At 42.8% G+C, this 25,274-nt stretch overlaps 2 protein-coding genes across 4 annotated transcripts in view; one reads left to right on the forward strand and one right to left on the reverse strand.

Moving 5' to 3' along the window:
• The window catches only part of LRWD1 (leucine rich repeats and WD repeat domain containing 1), a 40,826-nt gene extending 31,025 nt beyond the window's left edge, over positions 1-9,801 (reverse strand). Inside the window, exons 1-3 of one of the 2 annotated variants that reach the window (XM_040338407.1) lie at positions 9,731-9,801; positions 2,163-2,264; positions 843-1,077 (exon numbers count right to left, since the gene is read on the reverse strand). In XM_040338407.1, coding sequence (XP_040194341.1) covers positions 843-1,077; positions 2,163-2,242 — 315 coding nt within the window. In that variant the 5' untranslated portion in view covers positions 2,243-2,264; positions 9,731-9,801. Of the gene's footprint in view, positions 1-842; positions 1,078-2,162; positions 2,265-9,417; positions 9,502-9,730 lie in introns of those variants that run through there. The other variant, XM_040338406.1, reaches the window with a different exon arrangement.
• ALKBH4 (alkB homolog 4, lysine demethylase) lies at positions 9,601-16,741 on the forward strand. Of its 2 annotated transcripts, XM_040338409.1 has the most exons (4): positions 9,601-9,722; positions 11,774-11,968; positions 15,890-16,249; positions 16,289-16,741. In XM_040338409.1, exons 1-4 carry the CDS (start codon positions 9,618-9,620, stop codon positions 16,598-16,600), a joined length of 972 nt encoding a protein of 323 aa, XP_040194343.1. In that variant the 5' UTR covers positions 9,601-9,617; the 3' UTR covers positions 16,601-16,741. The 2 variants fall into 2 exon arrangements, with proteins under 2 accessions (XP_040194343.1, XP_040194342.1); XM_040338408.1 differs by having other exon boundaries at positions 15,890-16,741.
• Positions 16,742-25,274: the final 8,533 nt, after the last annotated feature.

Below are 25,274 nucleotides of genomic sequence, written 5' to 3' on the forward strand. Positions count from 1 at the left end.
ATAAATCCTGTATAATGATATTAAATATGCGAATCAGGCAAGTAATGCCGCGTACACGAGATCGGAATTTCCGATGAAAAAAGTCAGATGGACTTTTTTCATCTGAAATTCCAATCGTGTGTGGGCCTCATCGGACCTTTTTTCCCGTCGGTGTTTAGAAATAGAACAGGTTTTCTTTTTTTTCCCGATGGGAAAAAAAAACACAGATAGGAAATTCCTATTGTCTGTGTGCAACTCCGACGGAGAAAAAACCCACGCATGCTCAGCATCAAGTCGACGCATGCTTGGAAGCATTGAACTTAATTTTTCTCGGCTTATCGTAGTGTTTTACGTCACCGCATTTTGGACGGTCGGAATTTGGTCTGACAGAGTGTATGCAAGACAGCTTGAATGGAGTTCCGACGGAAAATTCCATCGGATTTTAGGCCACCGTAAATTTCCGATCGTGTGTACGGGGCATTAGAGTAATATCAGAAGTCCTTAACTGTATGCAGTTCCCGGGGAAAGCCATTCTTGCAGAGAGAACACAGTGATTATTGCTAGCAGCTGTAACAGCCACTAGCAATAATCATGCGTAAAATTCAACAGGATGGTTGTACCAAAGACCAACTTGGGTACATTTAGGCTAACCACACTTGGTTCTGGCCGAGATTTGAACCGTCTTTGGCTGGCTTTAGGTGAACATGCAATTTCAAACAGACTTTCTAATCAATAAACTGAAACTCAACTCCAGACAAATTTTTGTTTTCTTTTGAAATGAAGCTGACCATTGCAATCACCCCTGGCAGTGTTTTATCGTGTTGATAGGCTTGGCATTACTAGAAAGGCAGCAGTTCACTTACAGTAAGATATAGGTTTTCTTCATACATGACCTCCTCCAGATTAGGAAACTGTTGCAGACTGGTTACATCCTCAACCTGATTGTCAATAAAATTCAGCACCCTTAGTTTAGGAAGGCTGATCTTTTCTGGGACTTCAGATAGACTGTTGTTGGAGATGTCCAGTTCTTCAAGATTTATCATTTGTGAAAAGAGATGTGGATCAACATCTTTCGTCTCCAGCTGCATTTTAGACAAGCTGAAATAAAATCAAAACGCCAAATAATCTACATTAGAAATTAAAGATGAGTCTATATGCATCTACATAATTAAAGCTATATCAGAAAATGTATCAACAAAGCACAATTTATGAATGGCTCTTTAAATTGATGTTTTAAAACCTAGGCACAGGCACCAAAATGGACCGCGAGTCAATTGAGCATCTGTGCTAGAAAAACAAGTCCAATCAATGGAGGGCCCCACCTCGTAAAAGAACCCGCTACGGATGGCTAGGTGCCAGATACCACTGCATACCTTCAAAAGGTCTAGTAGCGTCCATGTCTGGATGGGTCAGGGCTCTTTTAGCAGAAAAAAGGCGACTTACTCAATATTAGCTGGATGGTCATAAAGTTATGGCTAATTAATGTATTCTCTCTATTGAAATGTCAAAGAAATCCTAGTTTGCCTATCTGTACGTATGCTAACTGTATTGTGCACTGTTGTACCAAACTGCTTTCGCGGAGGTCCCGCGGTAAAAAAAAAAAAAAAAAAAAAAAACACTGTAGCTGCTGACTTTTAATAATCACACTTACCTGTCCAGATTGCCAGCGATGTCGGCTGCCTGAGGCGGATCCGTCCCTCGGATCGTGTCCCGGCGCCGCCATCCTCACTAAGGGGAACAGGCAGTGAAGCCTTGCGGTTTCCTACTGCGCATGTGAATGGGCACACTGTCCTTTGTGTCCCAGAAGGCAGCATGCCTCCATTTCCCAGGAGGCAACGTGAGGAAGAGAACACAGAACCTCACTGGACGAGGAAGAGGCAGATTAGGACGATCTGCCTAGTAACAGCCATTTCTCGTAAGTATTAAAATTTGTATTTTTTTTTTTTAAATAACCCTTTTGCCCATTTTTTTTTAGGGTGAACCTCCGCTTTAATAAATTTACAGAAGGAAAAAAAAAAAAAAAAAAAAAAAACCATCCTAGATACTTTCTGTACATGCATTATCTTTAAAGGGAATGGGTTACAGAGCGGTATCAAAACAATTAGATTTTTTGTTGTGCTGACACACACACACACACATTTTAAATCACACATTTTAAATCACACATTAAGATTTCAACTTACTTGAGTGTCTTTAAATTCTTCAATTGGCTGGATTTTGGAAGACCTTTCTTCAATAGGGTGTCTGTTGTTAATTTGGTCATTGTGCTTGCCTGCCAGGTTTTCCTAAACAGAAAAGAGATCCCATTTATCAACCAACTCAGAAGACTGAAAATACAAGCTTTCAAAATGCTGGGTTTGTCTTTCAGATGCGATTCAATACAAAGTCTTAAAGTGGAATTGAACCCACCTTTTAAAGCTAATCACACAAGCAGGAAATTACATATCTGGGGGGAGTTCTGCACATCATCTGTGTACAGAACACCTCCAGGTATCCATATTGCATTTTACAGAAAATTACAGCTCTGCAGATTGAAAACAAAATTTCATTTTTAAAAACATTCAATTACAATATATGACTTGTATAGCAAATGTACCGTATTTTCCGGCGTATAAGACAACTTTTTAACCCATGACATTTTTCTTAAAAGTTGGGGGTCGTCTTATACGCCGGTAACCTAACATGCAGACCGCGGCCGCCCATTTTTCAAAAGCCGCACCTCCTCCTTCTGCAGTTCCATGATAGGCGGAACACTCAGCTTCCCAGCAGAGCCTCTGTTCAGTGTTCCGCCTATCACGGATGCCCTCTCGTCCCCGGTCTTGGACGAGAGGGCACCTGTGATAGGCGGAACACTGAACAGAGTGTCTCCTGGGAAGCTGAGTGTTCCGCCTATCATGGAACAGCAGAAGGAGGAGGCGCGGCTTTTGAAAAATGGACGGCCGCGGTCTGAGATTCTGCATGTCAGGGATAAGGTAAGGGATCATCGAGGCATGCAACGGTGGCACAGTGAGGCATGCAACGGTGGCACAGTGAGGTGAGGCGAGGCATGGCTAGTAGGAAGGGGGTGATATTATATGGCAAATATATCCCAAAACCAACATTTTAGCTGGAAAATTAGGGGGTTGTCTTATCCCCCGGCAAATACAGTATATGCAATCTTTTTTTTCCACGAAGGTGCAATTACGAACTGCCACAACACTCAGATCCTTCACCATTGATTCCCCCAGTTTGACATCTTTAGTCTTTTGTGAATCCATGCTGACTATTGCTTAAAATATTACTTTCTTGCAAAAACTTCTCTATATGGTCTATTATTAAACTCAACAAGTATTTTCCCGGACTATAGAAATTAAACAAAATCAGTCTGTAGTTACTTGGTAAAGATCGCTTTGTAAATGTAAGCACCACATTGCTCTTATGCCAATTCAGTAGCACCACGTCAGTCATTAAAGAGTCTCTAAAAAAAAACAAAAAACAATGGCTTACATCAGTGGTCATTAACCACTTAGGCCTCGTACACACGACCGGACATGTCCGCTGAAACTGGTCCGCCGACCAGTTTCAGCGGACAGATCCGATCGTGTGTACAGGCTAGCAGACAGATTTCCAGCGGACAAATGTTTCTTAGCATGCTAAGAAACATGTCCGCTGGAAAGCTGTCCGGCGGACATGTCTGCTGGTTAGTACGTCTAACCAGCGGACCGAAATCACGCGCATGCGTCGAATTGATTCGACGCATGCGTGGAAGCATTGAACTCGCACGAGAGAGAACGTCGGTGTTGTCTACGTCACCGCGTTCTCTATCCGCGCGGATTTCGGTTTGATGGTGTGTACAGTCATCAGACCGAAATCTCCGAGCGGACATGTCCGATGAAAACGGTCCGCGGACCGTTTTCATCGGACATGTCCGCTGGTGTGTACGAGGCCTTAAGGACCAGTGCATGACTATATACGTCCTCTTTTTGAAGAGGGATATCTCGGTAACGGCAGCAGCTGCTGCCACCACAACCGATATATCCATCTCTTCAGGCGCCGGTCCTGTAAACTATAATGGTGGTCTCTGCCGCAGATTCGCTGCAAGATCACGGTTAATGGCGGGAGAGTGGTCTCCCCTCCCACAGCTCTCTCACGCCCTCCGCCACTTACCGGAGCCATCAGTAGCGGCAGAGTCGTTCGGGTCCTCTTCCTAGCTGGGTATGGAGACGAGTGAGGGGGAAGATGGCCCACACCCGTCTCCATACCATAGCAGGGCGGAAGCGATGTCAAAATGTCCGCCCATACATCTTAAAAAGCACATTTTTTTGTTGTCATTTTTTCAAAATGACATAATTTTTTTTATTATTGCATTTTAGTGTAAATATGAGATCAGGGGTCTTTTTGACCCCAGATCTCATATTTAAGAGAACATGTCATGCTTTTTTATTACAAGGGATGTTTACATTCCTTGCAATAGAAATAAAAATTACCCAATTTTTTTAAAACAGTGTAAAAATAAACAAAATCAAGTAAAATAAATAAGAAAACAATTTTTTTATATATTTTTTTAAAGCTCCCCGTCCCTAAGAGCTTGCACGCAGAAGCGAACGCATATGCGAGTAGTGCCTGCATATGAAAACGGTGTTCCAACCAAGTGAGGTATCTTAGCAAATTGTACAACAATTCTCAGAACATTTGAATGTCATTTGCAAGACTTGAGTTTTTAACATTTGATTTTGTAATAAATGAACTTTACCAAACGAAAATCACATACACGGTTAGAAATATGTTTGAGGAAAAAAAAATCCCTCATCACTGTGGATAAAAATGAATGTCGATTTGACCCCCTCTAATAATTAGGAAAGACAAATTAACTTTTTTAGAACATTCTATGCCCAAAATATTTCATTCATAATTCTACCCATCTATGGGTCAGCTTTAAAGTGGTTGTAAACCCACTTTTTGGACTTCTACCTCTAGGTAAGCCAAAAGGCTTACCTAGAGGTAGTGGAAATATCTCCTACACGTGCGCTGTTTAGGAGATATTTCACTTGTAGTCCGCCCGAAATGCAAACGGCGCAAGCGCCGGGAAGAAACGAAACTCTGTGCCGTTTCTTCCCCAGCATATGCCGGTTTTTGTGCGGAGTGACGTCATCGCAACGATACCCGGAAGTCACTCAGGGACAACATGTCGGCGGCCGGAGGTGGAGACGTGGACTGCTGCGGGGGCTTCGTTCTGAGGTAAGTAATACATAATCAGCTAGTGTGCTATGCATGCTAGCTGATTATGCCTTTGTCTTGCAGGGTTTTTTTTTCCCCCCGTTTTTTTGGGGGGAGGGGTTACTTCCTCTTTAACTTGCGCTGTACAGCAGCACACATATCAAATGAAAAGGATATTTGGAAGCGCTTGATTTTTCTTTGGTGGAACAAACCTATGGGCTAAAAACCACTCCTGCCTTGAAGGGGTTAACAGAAAATGCACTCGGTTTCAGAACATGTTTAGCATACAGTTACATTAATTTACATGATTGTGACTCCATAGGGAATCATGAGACTGTAGGTGTAAACATAAACAACGGCAGGCCTTAGCATTGTCTGCACCTGCAGGGTGTGGAGACACCATTATACAATCAAACTCCATAGGGGGGCGCTAGACAGCAGATGTAAAATGTAACCAAAAGGCTGGTTTGAAATACTGATATTTTTCACCTCTATTGATCCTGGTAATACTCTGAGAATTACTATGGGATACAGTCCTGTATTTTTTCTAGTGTGCCTCGAGCGTTCGTCTTTATTTTTCTATGTCAAAAGTATATTTTGATATCTTTATGTGACATTTGTATAATACATGCAGCTCTGATCTTCATGCATTCTGTATTCCTATGTATATCATTTCAGGAAGCAGCTGCTTTTCTATGCACTTAATAGGATGGTTTTGTATTTCTTTTTTTGAAATCTGTATCTTTGGGTTTTCTGATAAAATTAAAAAATCTTTAATAAAATCAGATTTAATTTTTTTTTTTAATACAGTGCAGAAAAATTCGAACTTGTCAGTTTTTACTGCTGTTTGTGCCCTCGTTAGGGAGATTTATCCGCTCCATTTTTCCTGTTTATCGTTATCATTGATTTTGGGTTGTCCCCAGAAAAGTTAGAGGAGAAATCTTCCAATGGGGACATTAGTTCTGGTGACCTGGGGGGTCCCCAAGGAACCTGCCTAATTTGCAGGGATTTCCCCTCACTTCCTGTTTGGCTATGGCACAAGCAATAGGGAATTTCTGCAATGGGACACAGATAGCAGGGGAAAAAATAAATAATAATCTGACAGGGGTTATAACCCTCCCTTACTCTATCCAAAATGAAAAATAAATAAATAAAATAAATAAATAGAGGTTTTGCCTATAGCTCTACTTTAACCACTTGAGGACCGCCTAATGCCGATACATACGTCGGCAGAATGTCACGGCTGGGCACAAGCACGTACAGGTACGTTGCCCTTTAAGTGCCCGACGGCGCGCTCGTGACCCAGTTCGAAGCTCCGTGACCACGCCCGCGGGACCCGCAGAACCGATCGCCCCCAGTGTCCCGCGATCGGGTCACAGGAGCTGAAGAATGGGGAGAGGGGAGTGTAAACAAACTTTCCCCGTTCTTCTCTGTGGCTCCTCACTGATCATCTGTTCCCTGTCATAGGGAACGACGATCAGTGACGTCACACATGCAGCCACGCCCCCCTACAGTAAGAATCACAAACTAGGACATACTTAACCCCTTCAGTGCCCCCTAGTGGTTAACCCCTTCGCTGCCATTATCATTTTCACAGTAATCCGTGCATTTTTATAGCACTTTTCACTGTGAAAATGGTCCCAAAAATGTGTCCGACATAATGTCGCAGTCACGGAAAAAAAAAATTATATATTAATAAAAATGCCATAAAACTATCCCCTATTTTGTAAACGCTATAAATTTTGCGCAAACCAAAATCGATAATTGCGATTTTTTTACCAAAAATATGTAGAAGAATACGTATCGGCCTAAACTGAGGAAAACATTATATATATATATATATATATATATATATATATATATATATATATATATATATATATATATATATATATATATATATATATATATATATATATCTTTTTTGGGGATATTTATTATAGCAAAAAGTAAAAAAATTATTGCATTTTTCAAAATTGTCGCTCTATTTTTGTTAATAGCACAAAAAATAAAAACCACAGAGGTGATCAAATACCACCAAAAGAAAGCTCAATTTTGTGGGGGAAAAAAGGACGTCAATTTTGTTTGGGAGCCACGTCGCACGACCGCGCAATTGTCAGTTAAAGCGGCGCAGTGCCAAATCGCAAAAAGGGGCCAGAGCCTTTACCTGCATAATGGTCCGAGTCTTAAGTGGTTAACCTTGTTTGCAACTGCAGGGGCTGCGGAGGCACCATCATACAGCTATACTGAAATAGGTCCATTCTCGTCACGGTTTCCATAATAATACATACCCCCTGATATGTGTACAATATATAACGTATATGATCATTTAATCCCCATACAGAAAAATATAGAGTACCGTTATTGTACAGCTGCATGTATATAAATCAGCATGTGAACAGTTACATTAGCAACTGCTTCTTGCAACAAAACACTGCAGTCATTACCATATATATGTGTAAAAAGTACACTGCCACCTAGTGAGAGTTCTGAGCATTGCAGCCAATAATCCAATCATTCCAATATGCAGTTTAGTACGTCCCCATTTTATTCCATTCCAACTGATCATTAATTATAACCTCCACTACTTCAAACTGATATCTGATTTATACAAAATAATGCATTTTCTTCTACTGAAAAATGATATTGTGGACTTAGAATACCCCCCCCCCCCCAAATCTAGAAGTACCCCTGGGATACACCTAGCAGCAATCAATATCCCAGATATCATCGGTGGTGACACAATTACACATTAATCATCTCCTGTGTAGTATTTTGGATACATTTCAAGCTTAAATATATGGAAAATATTATACAAATATATAAATGTTATTTTATATGTGTGATATAAACATTTTAAACATATACGGATCACTACAGGACACAAAGATGGGGGATTACACAAAATAAAAACACAATATAATATAAAACATGTCGGCAGATCTATCACTTTTTTAGTCCCATATCATCATGTAGAGCAGCGGTTCTCAACCTTTCTAGTGCCGTGGACCCCTTGATGAAATTTCCCAAGTTGTGGGGACCCCCCCCAACAGTAAAATGATTTACAAAGTGTATAGCGCCCAAGCATGTATCTAGCACTGACACGGAATAACCACTTTTGAGGAACCAACTGGGACATTTATATATAAATGATATGTATTAGACCACAATTATATTTTTCACAGTCATGTCAGACTTATTTAATCAAAATCGATGTATTAATTACACTGCTGTGACAAACAGTACAAAAATGCCTTAATTACCGGTATTTAGGGCCAGATTCACGTAGAATCGCGGCGGCGTAACGTATCCTAGATACGTTACATCGCCGCAATTTTTCATCGCAAGTGCCTGATTCACCAAGCACTTGCGATGAAAACTACGCCGGCGGCCTACGGGCCAATTTAAATGGGGGTGTGCCATTTAAATTAGGCGCGCTCCCGCGCCAGACCTACTGCGCATGCTCCGTTTCTTAACTCCCGCCTTGCTTTGCGCGCCGTCATTTTTTTGAACTGCGACGCGCGTAAAGTACTTCCGTATTCCCGGACGGCTTACGCAAACGACGTTAAATTTTGAATTTCGACGCGGGAATGATGGCCATACTTTAGACAGCAATACGCTTGCTGACTAAAGTTAGGGCACCAAAAAAAACGACTAACTTTGCGACGGGAAACTGACGTAGCGAACGCGAAAATCCGTTGTGGATCCGCCGTAACTGCTAATTTGCATACCCGACGCTGGTTTACGACGCAAAGTCCCCCCAGCGGCGGCCGCGGTACTGCACCCTAAGATCCGACAGTGTAAAACAATTACACCTGTCGGATCTTAGGGATATCTATGCGTAACTGATTCTATGAATCAGTCGCATAGATAGAAACAGGGATACGACGGCGTATCAGGAGAAACGCCGTGGTATCTCATTTGTGAATCTGACCCTTAGTGCCTGGTTTGCCAAAGTACCTCAGGTGTTCCGTCAGCATCAGCAACCCGTCTATTATATTAACCGGAAGTTACGCTTCCGCCATCTTGGTACCCTCGTCCGCAGCAAGGCTACAGTTAGAAGGCGGAAAGCGGACATCTTTTTACACCCACCAAAGTCTTGTATTTTACATGTATTTTTACCAGTAAACTGAGCTTATATAGTATATAAAGCTTATATACTATATAAGCTGAGTTTACTGGTAAAAATACGTGTAAACTGCAAGACTTCGGTGAATGTTCTATGGGGGTGATCGTTCTTACCGGGTCCTCCACTGTACAATCTGCGATCAGCCTCCTCCTCTGTGTCCTCCCCGTACAATGATCAGCCTCCTCCGTACTGCGATCTCTGTACTATACGCACAACTTCACTTGCACTATCAACATCGCAGCTCCCGCCAGCATGTCGTCACTTCCGGTGGCCCCTTGTTCCCGGAAGTGTCGCCGTCCAGTATTAGCTGCACATGGCTGGCGGGGATGGTGGTGTGTCTGGCTGTGGGTGTAAAGGGATTCGATCCTGCCTGCTGTGTGAGGCCGCAGACCGGGAGCTGCTCAAGGAGCCACCCCAGGTACTTACCTGATGTCATAACATTGCTCAGTATGTGGCTCCTCTGGTTTCTAGTAGGACCTGGCTGCTCTATGTATGGGGATGGGAGGGGGACACAGTTATCAGCACTGTATTTGGTTTATGGGGCTGGGAAACCTGTGCCAGGCTTAAAGTGCTGTAGGATTACAATGTCTACACTAGAGGGTGCTCTCTGTAATGACTGCAATCAGACTTCTCATCCCCCAATCCTTTACATACTCACTGTCCATGTATTTTGTTTGTCTCAATCTGTTATTTTACTTTGTTTTCCCCTTTGTCTGGTTTAACCATGGAACTCTAGGGATACTCCAGAGGTTGCTTGGGGTTCCTTGTGTAATGAGCAATAATACTACCTACCAGAAAAGTTACCACTGACACCAATGATATTTTATGTTCCCATTGACTATCATTACAACAGGGGTTGACAAATTTGCTTGGAATCTAGGAGCCAGCTAAAAAAGTTAGGAGCCAGAAAATGCGCCCCGTCCCGACGAGCTTGCGCGCAGAAGCGAACACATACGTGAGCAGCTCCCGCATATGTAAACGGTGTTCAAACCACACATGTGAGGCATCGCCGCGATTGGTAGAGCGAGAGCAATAATTCTAGCCCTAGACCTCTGTAACTCAAAACATGCAACCTGTAGAATTTTTAAAATGTCGCCTATGGAGATTTTAAAGGGTAAAAGTTTGTCGCCATTCCACGAGCGGACGTAATTTTGAAGCGTGACATGTTGGGTATCAATTTACTTAGCGTTATTATCTTTCATAATATAAAAAAATGGGGATAACTTTACTGTTTTATTTTTTTCCCAAAAAAGTGCGCTTGTAAGACCGCTGCGCAAATACGGCGTGACAGAAAGTATTGCAACGATCGCCATTTTATTCTCTAGGGTGTTGGGATAAACAATATATATAATGTTTGGGGGTTCTAACTAGAGGGAAGAAGATGGCAGTCAAAATAGTGAAAAATGACATTAGAATTGCTGTTTAACTTGTAATGCTTAACTTGTAATTCCAGCGGCCACTACCAGATGGCGCCAGCTTACACATCTGGTGGTAATAACTTGTAATACCAACGGCTCACCACCAGATGGCGCCAGCTCACAAAAAATTTTTTTTTTATTTTTTTTGCCCCCCTTCCAAGCCAAGTCGCCAGGACCCTATTTCTAGTCGCCATGGCGACCTGGCGCCCGGGATTTGTCGAGCCCTGCATCGTTTGAACAGCTGTTTTCCCCACTGCGCATAGACACTCCCCCTTGGACGGATCTGTCCAATCGCGAGCAAGGGGGAGTGTCTATGTGACTCCCCCTTGCTCGCGATTGGACAGATCCGTCCAAGGGAGAGTGTCTATGCCATAGACACTCCCCCTTGGACGGATCTGTCCAATCGCGAGCAAGGGGGAGTGTCTATGTGACTCCCCCTTGCTCGCGATTGGACAGATCCGTCCAAGGGGGAGTGTCTATGTGCGGCGGGGAAAACAGCTGTTCAAACAAACGAACGCTGTCTGTAATGTTCCCCGCCGCGGTGATTAACGTGGCGGCGGGGGTGGGCCGGATTAAAAGGTCCGCCGGACCGTAGTTTGCCCAGGTCTGGTCTAATGGAATGTTTTTGAAAATGATTGGAATGGTATCAGTGAGAGGTTAGGCGCCAAATGATAATGAACATGGAAGAGTGTGTGTATATGTATGTATGTATGTATGTATGTGTGTATATGTGTGTGTATATATATATATATATATATATATATATATATATATATATATATATATATATATATATATATATATAATCTTTTTCCTCCCCTCCCGCTTTATTTACAATTAAGCCCCATTAGGGGGAAAAACTGGTGCAGCGTCTGCATGTTTGAATGAATACTGTGAGAAGCTCATAGTGTGCAGTGAAATTGGAGTAAGTCATTTTAGTACAGGAGAGAGTATGTACATTTGCGTAAGACAGAAGGTAGTTACATTTTTAATTACATTTGATCCTGTGTATAACTGTGGTAAAATGTTTATTATTTATATTATTTTGCAGATAAAGTCCTTTACCTACATCCCAAAAAAAGGCATAGCTCTTGGAGTGGAAAACACTGACTCGGCTGGCTGGTGGTTCTCGTTCCCAGGAGTGTGTTTAATAGAAGATTTTGTAACAGAAGATGAGGAGACAGAGATGGTACACACCATGGACCTGGATGAGTGGAGACTTTCACAGTCTGGTCGCAGAAAACAAGTACGAATATACCAAAGAAAATAGAAGTGGTTTGATTCCTAGCTCTATACATGGACGGTCAGACAAATGGCAAACATACAATCTGAAAATGTTCTGTAAAAAATGCCCTTGCTATAGGTATAGGTGTAGACCAGTGGTTCTCAACCTGGGGGTCGGGACCCCCCCGGGGGTCAAATGATGAGTTGTCAGGGGGTCACCAAATCCTCGGCTGTTCCTGAAGCCCGCACCCCTCTCCCAGCCTTTTTGCGTCTGCCCAGCTGGGCTGTTCCTGGAGCCCGCAGCTGCCCACTCAGCCTCTTTGCTGCCGCCCATTCAGTTCATGGCATGGCTTGGGGGCAGAGACTAGAGATGACCATGATCAAGACCACCTAAGGGTGATCAGAACAACCCCCAAGCATTGCCACTCATACCAATCCCCCCCCCCCCCAAGGAGTAAGAAGGAATAAAAATAGATAGGTCGATTCAGGTACCTATGCCTAACTTTGCGGCGGCGTAGCTTAAGGCATTTAAGCTACGCCTCCGTAAGTTAGCTAGGCAAGTACATGATTCACAATGTACTTACCTGCTAAGTTACGGCGGCGTAGCCTAAATCGGCGGGCGTAAGGGAGCCTAATTCAAATGTGTTTGAGGGGGGCTTGTTGTATGTTAATGGGGCTTGACCTTACGTTTTTTGCAAACTGCGCATGTGCCGGGCGCCTACATTTCCCAGTGTGCATTGCGGCTGAGTACGCCGCACGGGCCTATTGATTTTGACGTGGACGTAAACGACGTAAATCCCGATTCATGGACGACTTACGCAAACGACGTAAAAAAAAAATCGAATTTCGACGCGGGAACGGCGGCCATACTTGACATTACTATTCCAATAGGGCCTAGCTCTAACTTTACGCGGCCTATCTCTTACGTAAACGGCGTAAAAGTACTGCGTCGACCGGGCATACGTTCGTGAATCGGCGTATCTCCCCATTTACATATTCTACGCCGACTGCAATGGAAGCGCCACCTAGCGGCCATCCAAAATATTGCAACCTAAGATAGGACGGCGCAAGCCGTCGTATCTTAGATATGTTTAAGCGTATCCCTGTTTGAGCATACGCTTAAACATAAGTTGGTGTAGATTCTGAGTTAGGTCTGCTTATCTACTGATAAGCCGGCCTAACTCTTTCTGAGAGAATACATGGAAGGGAGAGGAAAAGAGGGGAGGAAGAAAGAAAAAGGGAGAGAAAAAAAAAAAGATGGCTAGAGATAGATGGGGGGAAAAACAAGAAATTTGGATATCGAGAGATAAAAGGGAAAGAAAGGAGAACAAAGAGATAGAGTGATACATCCTAAAATGTACCATATGAGGTTTTAATACTGTATGAGTGGAGGGGCTCAGGAAGCGCTAGATTTCCATGGGTTAGGGGCGCAAATGACTTGTCATGCCTTGCGTGCCGACAACCCAGGCTATGAAAATAATTTTACTGTTAGGGGTCCCCACAACTTGGGAAATGTTATCAAGGGGTCACGACACTAAAAAGGTTGAGAACCACTGGTGTAGACTATTTGTATACGTCCTGAAGCCATGGTGAAAACCTCCTAGAGATGGTGCTCCCCTGTCCTGCAATGTTGCTAAGATGCTCCCAGCTGTTGATGTGCACCCCAACCATCACAGGAGCAAGCTCTCTCCCTGATTCCAAACCCTGTTCCTGGAATCCTTCTCTCTCCCCTGTTGCAGTAGCTCTGATTTAAGTGCTGCTGCAACAGGGTAGATGGTGAACTGCCAATGCAGTATATGGGATTTTGATCCAGTCCCTTAATTGCATAGGCAGTTTTTTGGTAAAGTTGAACTGACCTTTTAAACAAATGACCAATCAATAGAAACAAAGCAAAGGCAGCAGCAGATTCAGGGTGAGGGATTTTGATAGTGGCAGTTTTTTACCCCCCATTGACAGTGGCGTAACTAGAACCTTCAGGGCCCCAATGCAAGAAACCATAAAGGGCCCTCTCCTCTGAGGCCGGTGGTGCAACCGATTTCTCAGTCAAACCCCCCCCCCCCCCCCCGCTTCTTCTTCTCCCCCTCCCGCAAAGTATACCCCTAGGTGAATGGGGCTGCACTGCAACCACTCCACAACTGTGTGCATTGCATGCAGTTGCAGCACAGTGATGATGCATTTAGGGGGTTAGAACAGGTCATCAGGAGGCTACATATTGCCTCTTTACCGTCAGTCAAATGCCTCTGAAAAGCGATCTAAGCATGGATTGCTTTTCAGAGGAACAGCATTTTATTTTTTTTCTGGTACTATGAACAAGCAGGGAAAAATAAATCCATTCTAGTTGCACACATATAGGGGGTCAGAATTAAAAGCGCATACATAAAATGTGCATACGTGTGTGTATGTGTATATACATATACATATACACACACACACACACACACACACATACACATACATACACACACATACACACACATACACACACATACACACACATACACACACATACACACACATACACACACATACACACACATACACACACATACACACACATACACACACATACACACACATACACACACACACACACACACACACACACACACACACACACACACACTAGAGGGAGGCAGACTGTGCTTTCACTTTAGGTGTAAACATAGTAACTGAGCTCCCGCAGTGCTGATTTACAGTTCGGCTGAGGATCAGGTTGCTCAGTCTCGGCCGCCCTTGCCGCTCCTATCTAGGCCTATTGATCAAACGATCAGAGCCAAAACTGGAAAATAGCCTGTTAATAAAGGGTTATATACAGACTGGTACTCAAGTGGGGTAAAGAACAGCTCTCACTTCAAGTGCTTGGCGCTGAGACAGGAAGTGGTTAATCACTTAACGACCCCTTCACGCCGATATACTTCGGCAGAATGGCACGGCTGGGCACATCAACATATAGGTACGTTGTCCTCTAAGCCCAGCCGTGGGGTTGCAGACGCGCTCCCCGGTCCGAAGCTCCGTGACCGCGGGACTCGCGGACCCGATCGCCGCTGGAGTCTCGCGATCGGTCCCCGGAGCTGAAGAACGGGGAGAGCCGTGTGTAAACACGGCTTCCCCGTTCTTCACTGTGGCGGCAGCATCGATCGTGTCATCCCTTTTATAGGGGGACCCAATCAATGACGTCACACCTACAGTTGTAAACACACTTCAGGTCACACATAACCCCATCGGCGCCCCCTGTGGTTAACTCCTAAACTGCAATTGTCATTTTCACAATAAACATGCATTTTTTTGCTGTGAAAATGACAATGGTCCCAAAAATGTGTCAAAATTGTCCGAAGTGTCCGCCGTAATGTCGCAGTCACGAAAAAAATCGCTGATCGCCGCCATTAGTAGTAAAAAATAAATAACAAAAATGCAATAAAACTATCCCCTATTTTGTAAACGCTATAATTTTTGCGCAAACCAACCGATAAACGCTTATTGCGTTTTTTTTACCAAAAATAGGTAGAAGAATACGTATCGGCCTAAACTGTGGGAAATATTTTTTTATATATATATATATATATATATATATATATATATATATATATATATATATATAATTTTTTTTTGGGGGGGGGTATTTATTGTAGCAAAAAGTAAAAAAATATTGAATTTTTTTCAAAATTTTCGCTCTATTTTTGTTTATAGCGCAAAAAATAAAAACCGCAGAGGTGATCAAATACCACCAAAAGAAAGCTCTATTTTGGGGAAAAAAAGACGCCAATTTTGTTTGGGAGCCACATCGTACAATTGTCAGTTAAAGCAACGCAGTGCCGAATCGCAAAAAGGGGCAAGGTCCTTTAGCTGCATTTTGGTCCGGGTCTTAAGTGGTTAAACTGGAGATTTTTGAGAAATACTAAAAATTGTATTTGAAATCTTTTATTTACCTCTTATCGTTCTGCAGGATTTTGGTCCAAAGGTGAACTTTAAGAAACAGAAGGTAAAGTTTGGCAGTTTCACTGGTCTTCCTGACTTCAGCAAAGTCCTATGGGAACGCATGAAGACGCACGCTGTGCTAGAAGGGTTTCTGCCTGTAGAACAGTGCAATCTAGATTATAACTCTGACAGAGGATCTGCTATTGACTCTCACTATGACGACTCTTGGCTGTGGGGTGAAAGACTGGTTAGTCTGAATCTTCTTTCAGATACAGTGCTTACTATGAGCAACTCTTCCACAGATCTACTGCAGCTCTTCTCTTCTGCAAACCTAAGTGGTGAGCCAACTGAAAGCAGTCATCTGAATAATGCACAGTGTGGCCTTCAGGACTCTGCACAACATAGTGGACCACAGACTGCTCTTCAGGACTCTGCACCACATAGTGGACCACAGACTGCTCTTCAGGACTCTGCACCACATAGTGGACCACAGACTGCTCTAGTTCCTTGCTCTGAAGTGGAAGTAGCCATATGTTTACCAAGAAGATCCCTGGTAGTTTTATACGGAAAGGCACGGTATAGTTGGAAACATGCTATTCACAGACAACACATCAAGCAGCGGAGAATTTGCAGCACTTTTCGAGAATTATCAGCAGAGTTCATGCGTGGCGGTACTCAGGAGAAGCTGGGACAGACGCTGCTGGAGATCGCCCTTGGTTTCCAGGGAAAATCTGTTTAAAGAAAATTGACATTGGAAGTCAAATTTTTCATTACCTATTTTAAGTTATTATATATATTATTTTAATTCAGAAGAGAGTTTTATATCAGATTGTTTTAGAATTATTGATACCCTATTAATAAAAACAGATGTAATTTGCTATCTGTGCATTTTGTTTTATGGAGCTTTTTAAAAGCCCTGCACGTAATAATAATGTATGAAACTAATATATGTTTACATTATGGTAAGATCATAAATTATATTGTCAATCAAAAGTAGGGCGCTACAAAACTGCAGTATAATCAATTAATGTCACCAGACCATTATTTTTTTTTTTTTTTTTAACAAAAATAAGTAAACATAAATGTCCATAACGTGAATTTTTTTTTTTTTTTGAATAATCTTCTTAAAGAAAGTCCTCCAATCAACGTGCTCAAAGATGTGTGGTATTCCAAAGATCTCAAATAAGTGCTCCACCACAGCGTGTAAGAAATGCACACTCGCCAGCCATAAGGATTTAACCACTTCTCCACCGATGACGTCCTCGATTTTGTGCGGTGATCTCTAAATGATGCCTGCAGCTACAGTCATCATTCAGATATCACTGTTTTCTGCTGGCGATTTTGCGCACGATAAGAACGATCATAGCGCTAGTTCCGCCGCTTGATCGTTCTTATAGGCAGCGGGAGGGGACGTCATCGTCCCCTCCTGCCGCCATCTGGTGCTTTTCTGGGCTCTTGGGGGCCCGGAGAACAAATCGGCCGGGGCCGGCTCAAGACGATAGAGATGACTGGTGACCAGATGGTCACCAGTCATCTCTATGACCGTCGGAGGCCCGGGCACAACGTTGTGACGTCATGCCCGGGTACCCGGAAGTAAACAAAGACACTGTCGGCATGAGATCGGTTAATTTTTTTTCACGGTCTCATGCTTTCAAGCCTGGAGGAGAGATGTGGGGTCTTATTGACCCCACATCTCTCCATAAAGAGGACCTGTCACAGTGATTCCTAATAGAAGGGATGTTTACATTTCTTCTAATAGGAATAAAAGCGATCAAAAAAAATAAAAGTGTGTAAAAAAAAATATTAAACGCCCCTGTCCCTAGTAGCTCGCGCTCAGAAGCGAACACGCATGTAGGTCCTGCCCACATATGTAAACGCCGGTGAAACCCCACATGTGAGGTATCGTTGCATGCGTTAGAGCGTGTGCAACAATTTTAGCACTAGACCTCCCCTGGAACTCGAAAATAATAACCTGTAAAAAAAAAAATTAAAGCGTTGCCTATGGAGATTTTTAAGTACCGACGTTTGGCGCCATTCCATGAGTGGGCACAATTTTTTAAAGTGTGACATGTTGGGTATCTATTTACTTGGCGTAACATCATCTTTCACATTATACAAAAAAATTGGGCTAACTTTACTGTTATGTTATTTTTTTGAATTCATGAAACTGTTTTTCCCCCCCCCAAAAAAAGCGTTTGAAAAATTATTGCGCAAATTGCATGCGAGATAAAAAGTTGCAATGACCGCTATTTTATTCCCTTAGGGTGTCTGCTAAAAAAAATATATAATGTTTGGGGGTTCTGATTAATTTTCTAGCAAAAAAATTATGATTTTTACATGAAGGAGAGAAGTGCCAAAATAGGCCCGGTGGAGAAGTGGTTAGGCAAAATGGAATTGTAATAAAAATTTTCCTTGGATCATATTCCAGATTTCCAGCTCACAATATCCACAGCTACCGATCTGGCTGTTAATCTCCTCAATAGCATCAAGAGCCCAAAAAGATGATAAATATGATGCACTATTATGATCTGTTAAAAAGTATAAGTATAAAATTATATACACTCCTATTTTTTTATGCTATTCTCGGCACCAACATAAACCGTCCCAAAAGTTCCTCTACACTTGCCGCTTGTCCCAAGGCGGCGTGCGTTCCAGCACCCGGAAGTGCCATCACTGACAGCGACCACGCAGCTTAAACTTTCTAATAGAGTTTTCTTCCGTCTGCAAAATCGGATGTTTGCGGAGGCGGGTGATTACGGGTGTCAGCGGATGTTTATCCGCTGACACCCGCAATCACATAGGTACCAATGTATGTCCCGTTTTCATCTGCAAACGAATGGATGAAAAAACGGACATACGGTCCGCATGTCTGAAAGGGGCCTTACTATTCCATTTCTTTGAGGCTTGCTTAAATCCTTATGGTTGGTGGGTGTGCATTTCTTACATGATGTGGTGGCCTTATTTGGAATATCACACATCTTTGAGCACTGTGATTGGAGGACTTTCTTTAAGAAGGTCATTATAAAAAAAAAAATTGTTCACGTCATAAACATTTATTCATGTTTACTTATTTTTGTTTAAAAAATAGTTTGATATTAGCTGATTATACTGTGGTTTTGTAGCACCTTACTTTTGAGTGATGGTGGATTTTATAAGCTGCACATTTGCTTTTCACATTGTTGTCACCATAAGTATCACATTGATTCAGTTCATAAAATACATTGGAGTTGCGCTCTGATTGACCTCAATGAATGCAATTGCACCATGAGAATGTATGCAACCCAATTGCAGTTAATTTCTACCTTTTTCGATTTTAGGGCATCCTCTGCAACAAAAATAAAATTATAGGTAAAGTATTTCTAAATGATCACTTCTTAAAGAGGAACTGCAGTCTGCTCACATAATTTTGAAATAAAAACATCTGAAGCTTCCCTCCAACCACTATGCATATCATTTTATATATACTGTGATTCTGTACTTGCCAAATATGCTGCAGAAATCTCCCTCCAGAGTCTGGCTGCAACCATTTTCACTGTGGGCAGCTGAAGCTTCTGCCTGTTCACTTCCTGGATTTACACAGAGGCGCACCTCAAGCTCTGTAGCTTTCATTGGCCCTCTTATGACTACCCCCCCCCTTCCTGGCAAACTCTCAGGAGAGTGAGAGCGAGCTGTGCATGTCATAAGCCTAGACTAATTACCAGACAATAAAGAGGAAGTGAGCTGTATAAGGTATTTACTGGCAGAAAAAAAAAATAATACTATTCAAAGTTAAAACAACAAGGGCAAAGGGAGCTGCGGTGGCTCAACGCGATTGGCACTGCGCTGACAAGCCATTCACCTCTGCAGCTAGGGGTTCGGATCCCGGTCTCGGCTACATGTGAATTGAGTTTGGTGGTCTCAGCCCGGCTCCCGGTGGGTGTGCTATGCGAGGTAAGCCTGCGCTTAGTACGCCCACCCCCCTCCCACAAAAACCACCACACTTACACGCACTCGAAATTGGGTTAACATCACGCACTTTGACCACGCAGTCTCTAAAAAGAGAGGCGAAGGACTAACGGGGCTGGTCGAGCGGGCTAGATCCTCTCACTCCCTTATAGGGAGTCCCTCTGCCCCGTTGGGCTTCAAAGCGGAGCAGGTAGGGTGGGCTGTGTGGGAGGACCCCCTCACACACCTGCCATTGCCACCCGGGGCATGGAGAAAGGTGGCAGATTGCCTCTGGGGGAGGCCTGCCTACTCCCAACTCCAGCAGGCCGGCTCCTCTCTCGAGTACATGCACAAAATACACTTAAAAAAAAAAAAGAAAAGAAAAAAAAATAAATAAAAAAACAACAAGGGCAATAGATGGAAATATGAAGTTCTGCTTTAAGGGATGCATTTTCCACAATAGAAGACTGCAAGTGCATTGGCTTGATAATAATGAAAAAGTCACTCCCCTTCAGATTATCTCTGCAGACAACACACAGCTTTTTTTTTTTTATTATCCAGGTTTGTTAAACGCTCTATAATGATCACCTAGAGGGGATTTTTTTTCCCTCAACACAAGTGGAGTTACTCTTTAAAGGCTACATTCACAGGAGTGGGTAGTTTTCTGGGGGCAGACGTGGCTAAACTCTGCCTGTGGACGGCGCAACACTCTGTGCACAAATTAGCTGTATAGAAACACTGACCCTAGACGCACTTTGGGGGTTATTTATGAAAGGCAAATCCACTTTTGCACTACTAGTGTGAAGTGCAGTCGCTGTAGATCCGGGGGGGGCATGCAAGGAAAATAAAAAAACTGCATTTTAGCTTGCACATGATTGGACAATAAAAACAGCAGAGCTTCCCCTCAAATTTACACAACTTTGTAGTGCAAAGTAGATTTGCCTTTTGTAAATAACCCCCACTGTGTCTAGGGTGGGTTGAAAGTTCTATTTGCATGTAACCACTCAGATGAGTGGTTACATGCATACAGATGTGGCACCAGCTATTTGTACAGAATACAAATCTGACAGCTGCTGCTGGTTACACACCGTGTGCCCAGGGAACAGTCGCCAAAAGTCCACTGGTTCTCTAAACCCTAATCTGAAAAGTTGACATGCTGTTAGGGGAGTTGCTGCTGTAGATGCCTATTTAGTTCACTATTTGTGGCAACATCTCCCCCTCTCCCGTGAGGGGGTTGATTTATTACCCCCATTTAACACCCATGTGTTTTTTAGTGCGTTTTGTAGAAACCCACTACGGTCCATTTAACATGGTTTCCTATGGATTTAGTTCACATCTAAGTTTTGAGCCACAGTGGGTTTTTTTTTGGAAAGGGTGAGGGACTTTTTTTCCCGCAGCAGATTGCGTTTTGCGTCAATGGACCCACACCAAAAACACAAGGGTTGCGTTTTTTGGGGTAATAGGCAAGTATGACAGGTCTGTTCATGTAGTGCGACTTTACACTTTCTCGCATCAAAGTAGTGTGGGAACTTTTGTGTGTCCAAAGTTGCATGTTAGGTGTATGGGTTAGGGTTAAATGTTAGAGTTTAGGTCTAGGATAAGGGTTAAATATTAGAGATAATAGCCTCAACCATTATCTCTAACCCAAATAATTACCTCTAATCCTAGCCCTAACATAGGACTTTGGACACAAAGGTTACTGCACTACTTTGATGTGACTTGAGTGCCAGAGAGTGTAAAGTTGCATCAAAGTCACACTACACAAACAGAACTGTCATACTTTATAATTAGCCAAAAAATGCGTGTTCAAAAATGCAAAATTTGTTGGAAAAATGCATCAATCACAACCTGCATAGATGTGAACTTAACCTAAAGGCAAATAGGCTGTTCACATTGCACAGGAGTTATTTAGCTTAGTTAATGTGGTGAAAATGTACTTTGCAAGGCATACCCAGTCACATAGGAACATTAGTAGTACTAGTACAGAAGCAGAAGGGGGATCTGCCTTTATAAACAAGGCGGATCCCCATTTTGACAGGAGACATGACAGATCTGTTTCCAGTGATCGGGAACAGCGATCTCTCATGTCCCGGGCAACCCATCCCCTCTACAGTTAGAAGACACCTAGGGAACACAGTTAACCCCTTGATCGCGTCCTACTGTTAACCCCTTCCTTGTTTTTACATTGATCAGTAATGTCACTGGTCCCCAAAAAGTATCATTTGTGGTCAGATTTGTCTGCCGCAATTCCCTTAAAAATCGCAGATCACCGCCAATTAAATAAAAGTCCCATAGTTTGTAGATGAGATACGTTTTGCTTAAACCAATTAATATACACCTATTGCATTTTTTTTTTTTTTACCAAAAATATGTAGAAAATATATCGGCCTAAGCTGATGAATAAATTCATTTTTTTTATATATTTTTTTGGGATATGTATTATAGCAAAAAATATATATATTTTTTCAAAATTATCGCCCTTTGTTTATAGCACAAAAAATGTTATATTTGTGGGGGAAAAGGATGAATTTTTTGTTTGGGTAAATCGTCGCACAACCGTGCAATTGTCAGTTAAAGCGACGTAGTGCCATATCGCAAAAAATGGCCTGGTCATTAAGGGGGCAAATCCTTCTGTGGCTGAAGTGGTTAAAATAAAAAAAACCTTCTGGGCCAGATTCTCAAAAGAATTACGCCGGTGTATCTACAGATACACCGGCGTAATTCGAAAATCCTGCCGGCGTATCATTGTTTTGTATTCTCAAAACAAGATACGCCAGAGATAGGCTAGGATCCGACTGGTGTAAGTCACTTACACCGTCAGATCCTAAATGCAATACTACGCTGGCCGCTAGGTGGCTTTTACGTTGATTTCAGCGTCGCATATGCAAATGAGCCGAATACGCCGATTCCCAAACGTTTTTGCGCCGCTTCGCCGTAGTTTACGTCGTTTCTGTAAGCGTAAGGTTACCCCTGCTATATGAGGGGTAACCTTACGTTGGTCCGCCGTATGCCATGTTAAGTATGGCTGTTGGGACAGCGTCGGGTTTTTACGTAACTTGTCGCGAATAGGGCTGTGCGTTAATTACATTCAAGTCGAAACCAATGTATTTGCGGCGTACTACGGAGCATGCGCACTGGGCTACGTTTAAGGCCGGTGCATGCGCAGTTCGTTCGGCACGGGGGCGCGCTTAATTTAAATACAAGCCTCCCCCTTTGAATTACGCAGGGATACGCCGGGCCATTTACACCACACCGCCGCAAATTACGGAGCAAGTGCTTTGAGAATACGGCACTTGCTCCACTAAGTTGCGGCGGCGTAGTGTAAATAGCTTACGCTACGCTAAGCCGGAATCTGGCCCTCTGCCTTTAATAGTCTTTTGACATTTGTTCTTGCACATACACCTCACAAAAGCGTGTCTGCTTCCAGTGGACTGCGCGATAAAAGCTGATCGCAGAGGTATTTACTGGTCAGGAATGTCTTTATCTCCAAGTAAGCCACTGGGACATAAAGTGAATTGTGATCTGGCATAGAGTTGGTTCAAAATTACTTGAGCAGTTCCAAGCCTTTCATCACACTTATAATTGCCGCCAATAGATTGATTGCACAAGTCAACCCGTACCCTGTCAGCATCATGAATTGGAACTCGCACAGTGATTCCCATAGATGCTAGAAGATTTTTTTTTTTATGTCAAGAGTCCTTTTTCATTTTTTTGGCCTGTATTTCCAGATTCAATTTGGATCCAATTTTACCTTCAACAGCATTCTCATTATTGAAGCAAAGAGGGCAAAAAATATTAACCTGTTTGCCTTCCACTTTCCTACATCTTGACCAGGAAATATCCCTACGATCAGCTTCTATCATTCAGTCCACTGGAAGCGGACAAGGTTTCGTGTTGCAACACGTAGGTCAATACCGCTTTCAGTAAGAGTTCTGTACTTTATTTTTGGATGTTTTCGTGAATATCTTGTCAATAAATAAGTTTTCCATGTCTAATACTTTGCCTAAGCAGTTTTAATGCCTAGGTAAAGCATATAGCAAACATTTTTTTTTTTTTTTTAAAACATTTTATGTTTTCATAAATAGCCTAAACAATATTTGTCATTCTGCACAATGCCTAGGTATTCTATACACAATTTAAATTACACAAACATTTCTTACTTTGCCATAAAACATCACACATTCTATATAATCCCTAGGCTTTCTTTAGAATGCCATTATTTTATGCTTTGCCAGTATTGCATTGAATATCTAGTTACAATGGCATTTGAAAGTCATGGGATATATTAAGAAGCAAGCAAACATGTTGTCCATGAAGTTGACGTGTTGCAAGCATAGAAGAATGGGCACCGCAGTTAGTTGTGTATGGGGCTGCGTAGCCACAGACCAGTCAGGGTGCCCATGCTGTACTGTGTCTAAAAAGCACCTAAAATGAGCATCAGAACTAGACCATGGAACAAGGTGGCCTGGTCTGATGAATCATATTTCCGTTTACATCATGTGGATGGCCAGGTGTGTGCGAGTCACTTACCTGGGGAAGAGATGGCACCAGGATGCAGTAACAAAACTAAAAAAGTTACAGTGTAAAACATTTTTTTTAATGTACAAAATATCGCCAGGAGAGGTGGCCGAAATATCAGTATCATATTGGCACCGAAAAAACGATATCGGTCGATCCCTACTTTAGAGGACTATTTCTCAACAGGTTGTGGTGGGTTGTTTTAGTGTATGGCTGATCAATGTAGAGTGGGGTTTACGCAAATTTGACTGTGGAAGTGAAAATACCCTTTAAAGCAGAACTCCGGGAATTGCAGCGATTGTAAAAATGTGCTAGTGTATAAGGGGTTTAATCCAAACGTTTATACCAGGGGTGTCCATGATGTGGTCTGGGATAAAATAGAATACGGTTATTAAGGGGCCGGTTTTATTAATAAAATTACAGTGTATATATGGGCATGTCTGTTCTGCAGTGGGTACTGGGCTGCTTTCAAACTGATCCACAGGTGTAGAGCAGTGCACCTGGGGGTTACCTGCACTGAGCCATAGACCTCTGTTATTACCTGTGAGTTTGACAGTGCACCAAACCTGCAGACTATAATAGAAGTTTCTTGCAAAGTGCAGGAAAGCCAAAGGTACACTGCGTTGCACCAGCGGTGCGGGTAAACTGCAGCGCATCAGTGTTATAGCAGCCTTGGGCCCCTTTCATACGGTCAGTCTGACCCAATTGGACCCTCCATTCACCTCTAATGAGTAGCAGATGTAAACCGACTTGTGTCCCATCTCCAATCCATCAGGAAAAAAAAAAGGAGTATAGTGGATGTGTCCGTTCTGCATATACAGAGCAGACACAGACCTGCCACCCACCTGCTCCGCTCATTGTGGCCCACGACCGGTTACCATGTCGCTTAAGTGGCCCTCACTCTTCAAAAGGTTGGGTACCCCTGGTTTATACCATCCTGCAGCCTTATTTATTTTTTACCAATTCCTTTA

This window comes from Rana temporaria, chromosome 2 (assembly GCF_905171775.1).
Source record: "Rana temporaria chromosome 2, aRanTem1.1, whole genome shotgun sequence".
Lineage (NCBI taxonomy): Eukaryota > Metazoa > Chordata > Amphibia > Anura > Ranidae > Rana > Rana temporaria.

Bases quoted from the DNA above. Each gene is read 5' to 3' on its own strand.
- ALKBH4 (XM_040338408.1), top strand. From the start codon at position 9,618: ATGGCTGGCGGGGATGGTGGTGTGTCTGGCTGTGGGTGTAAAGGGATT. The intron at 9,723-11,773 runs GTACTTACCTGA...ATTATTTTGCAG, and splicing joins TGCTCAAGGAGCCACCCCAG to ATAAAGTCCTTTACCTACAT. The intron at 11,969-15,889 runs GTACGAATATAC...ATCGTTCTGCAG, and splicing joins AGTCTGGTCGCAGAAAACAA to GATTTTGGTCCAAAGGTGAA.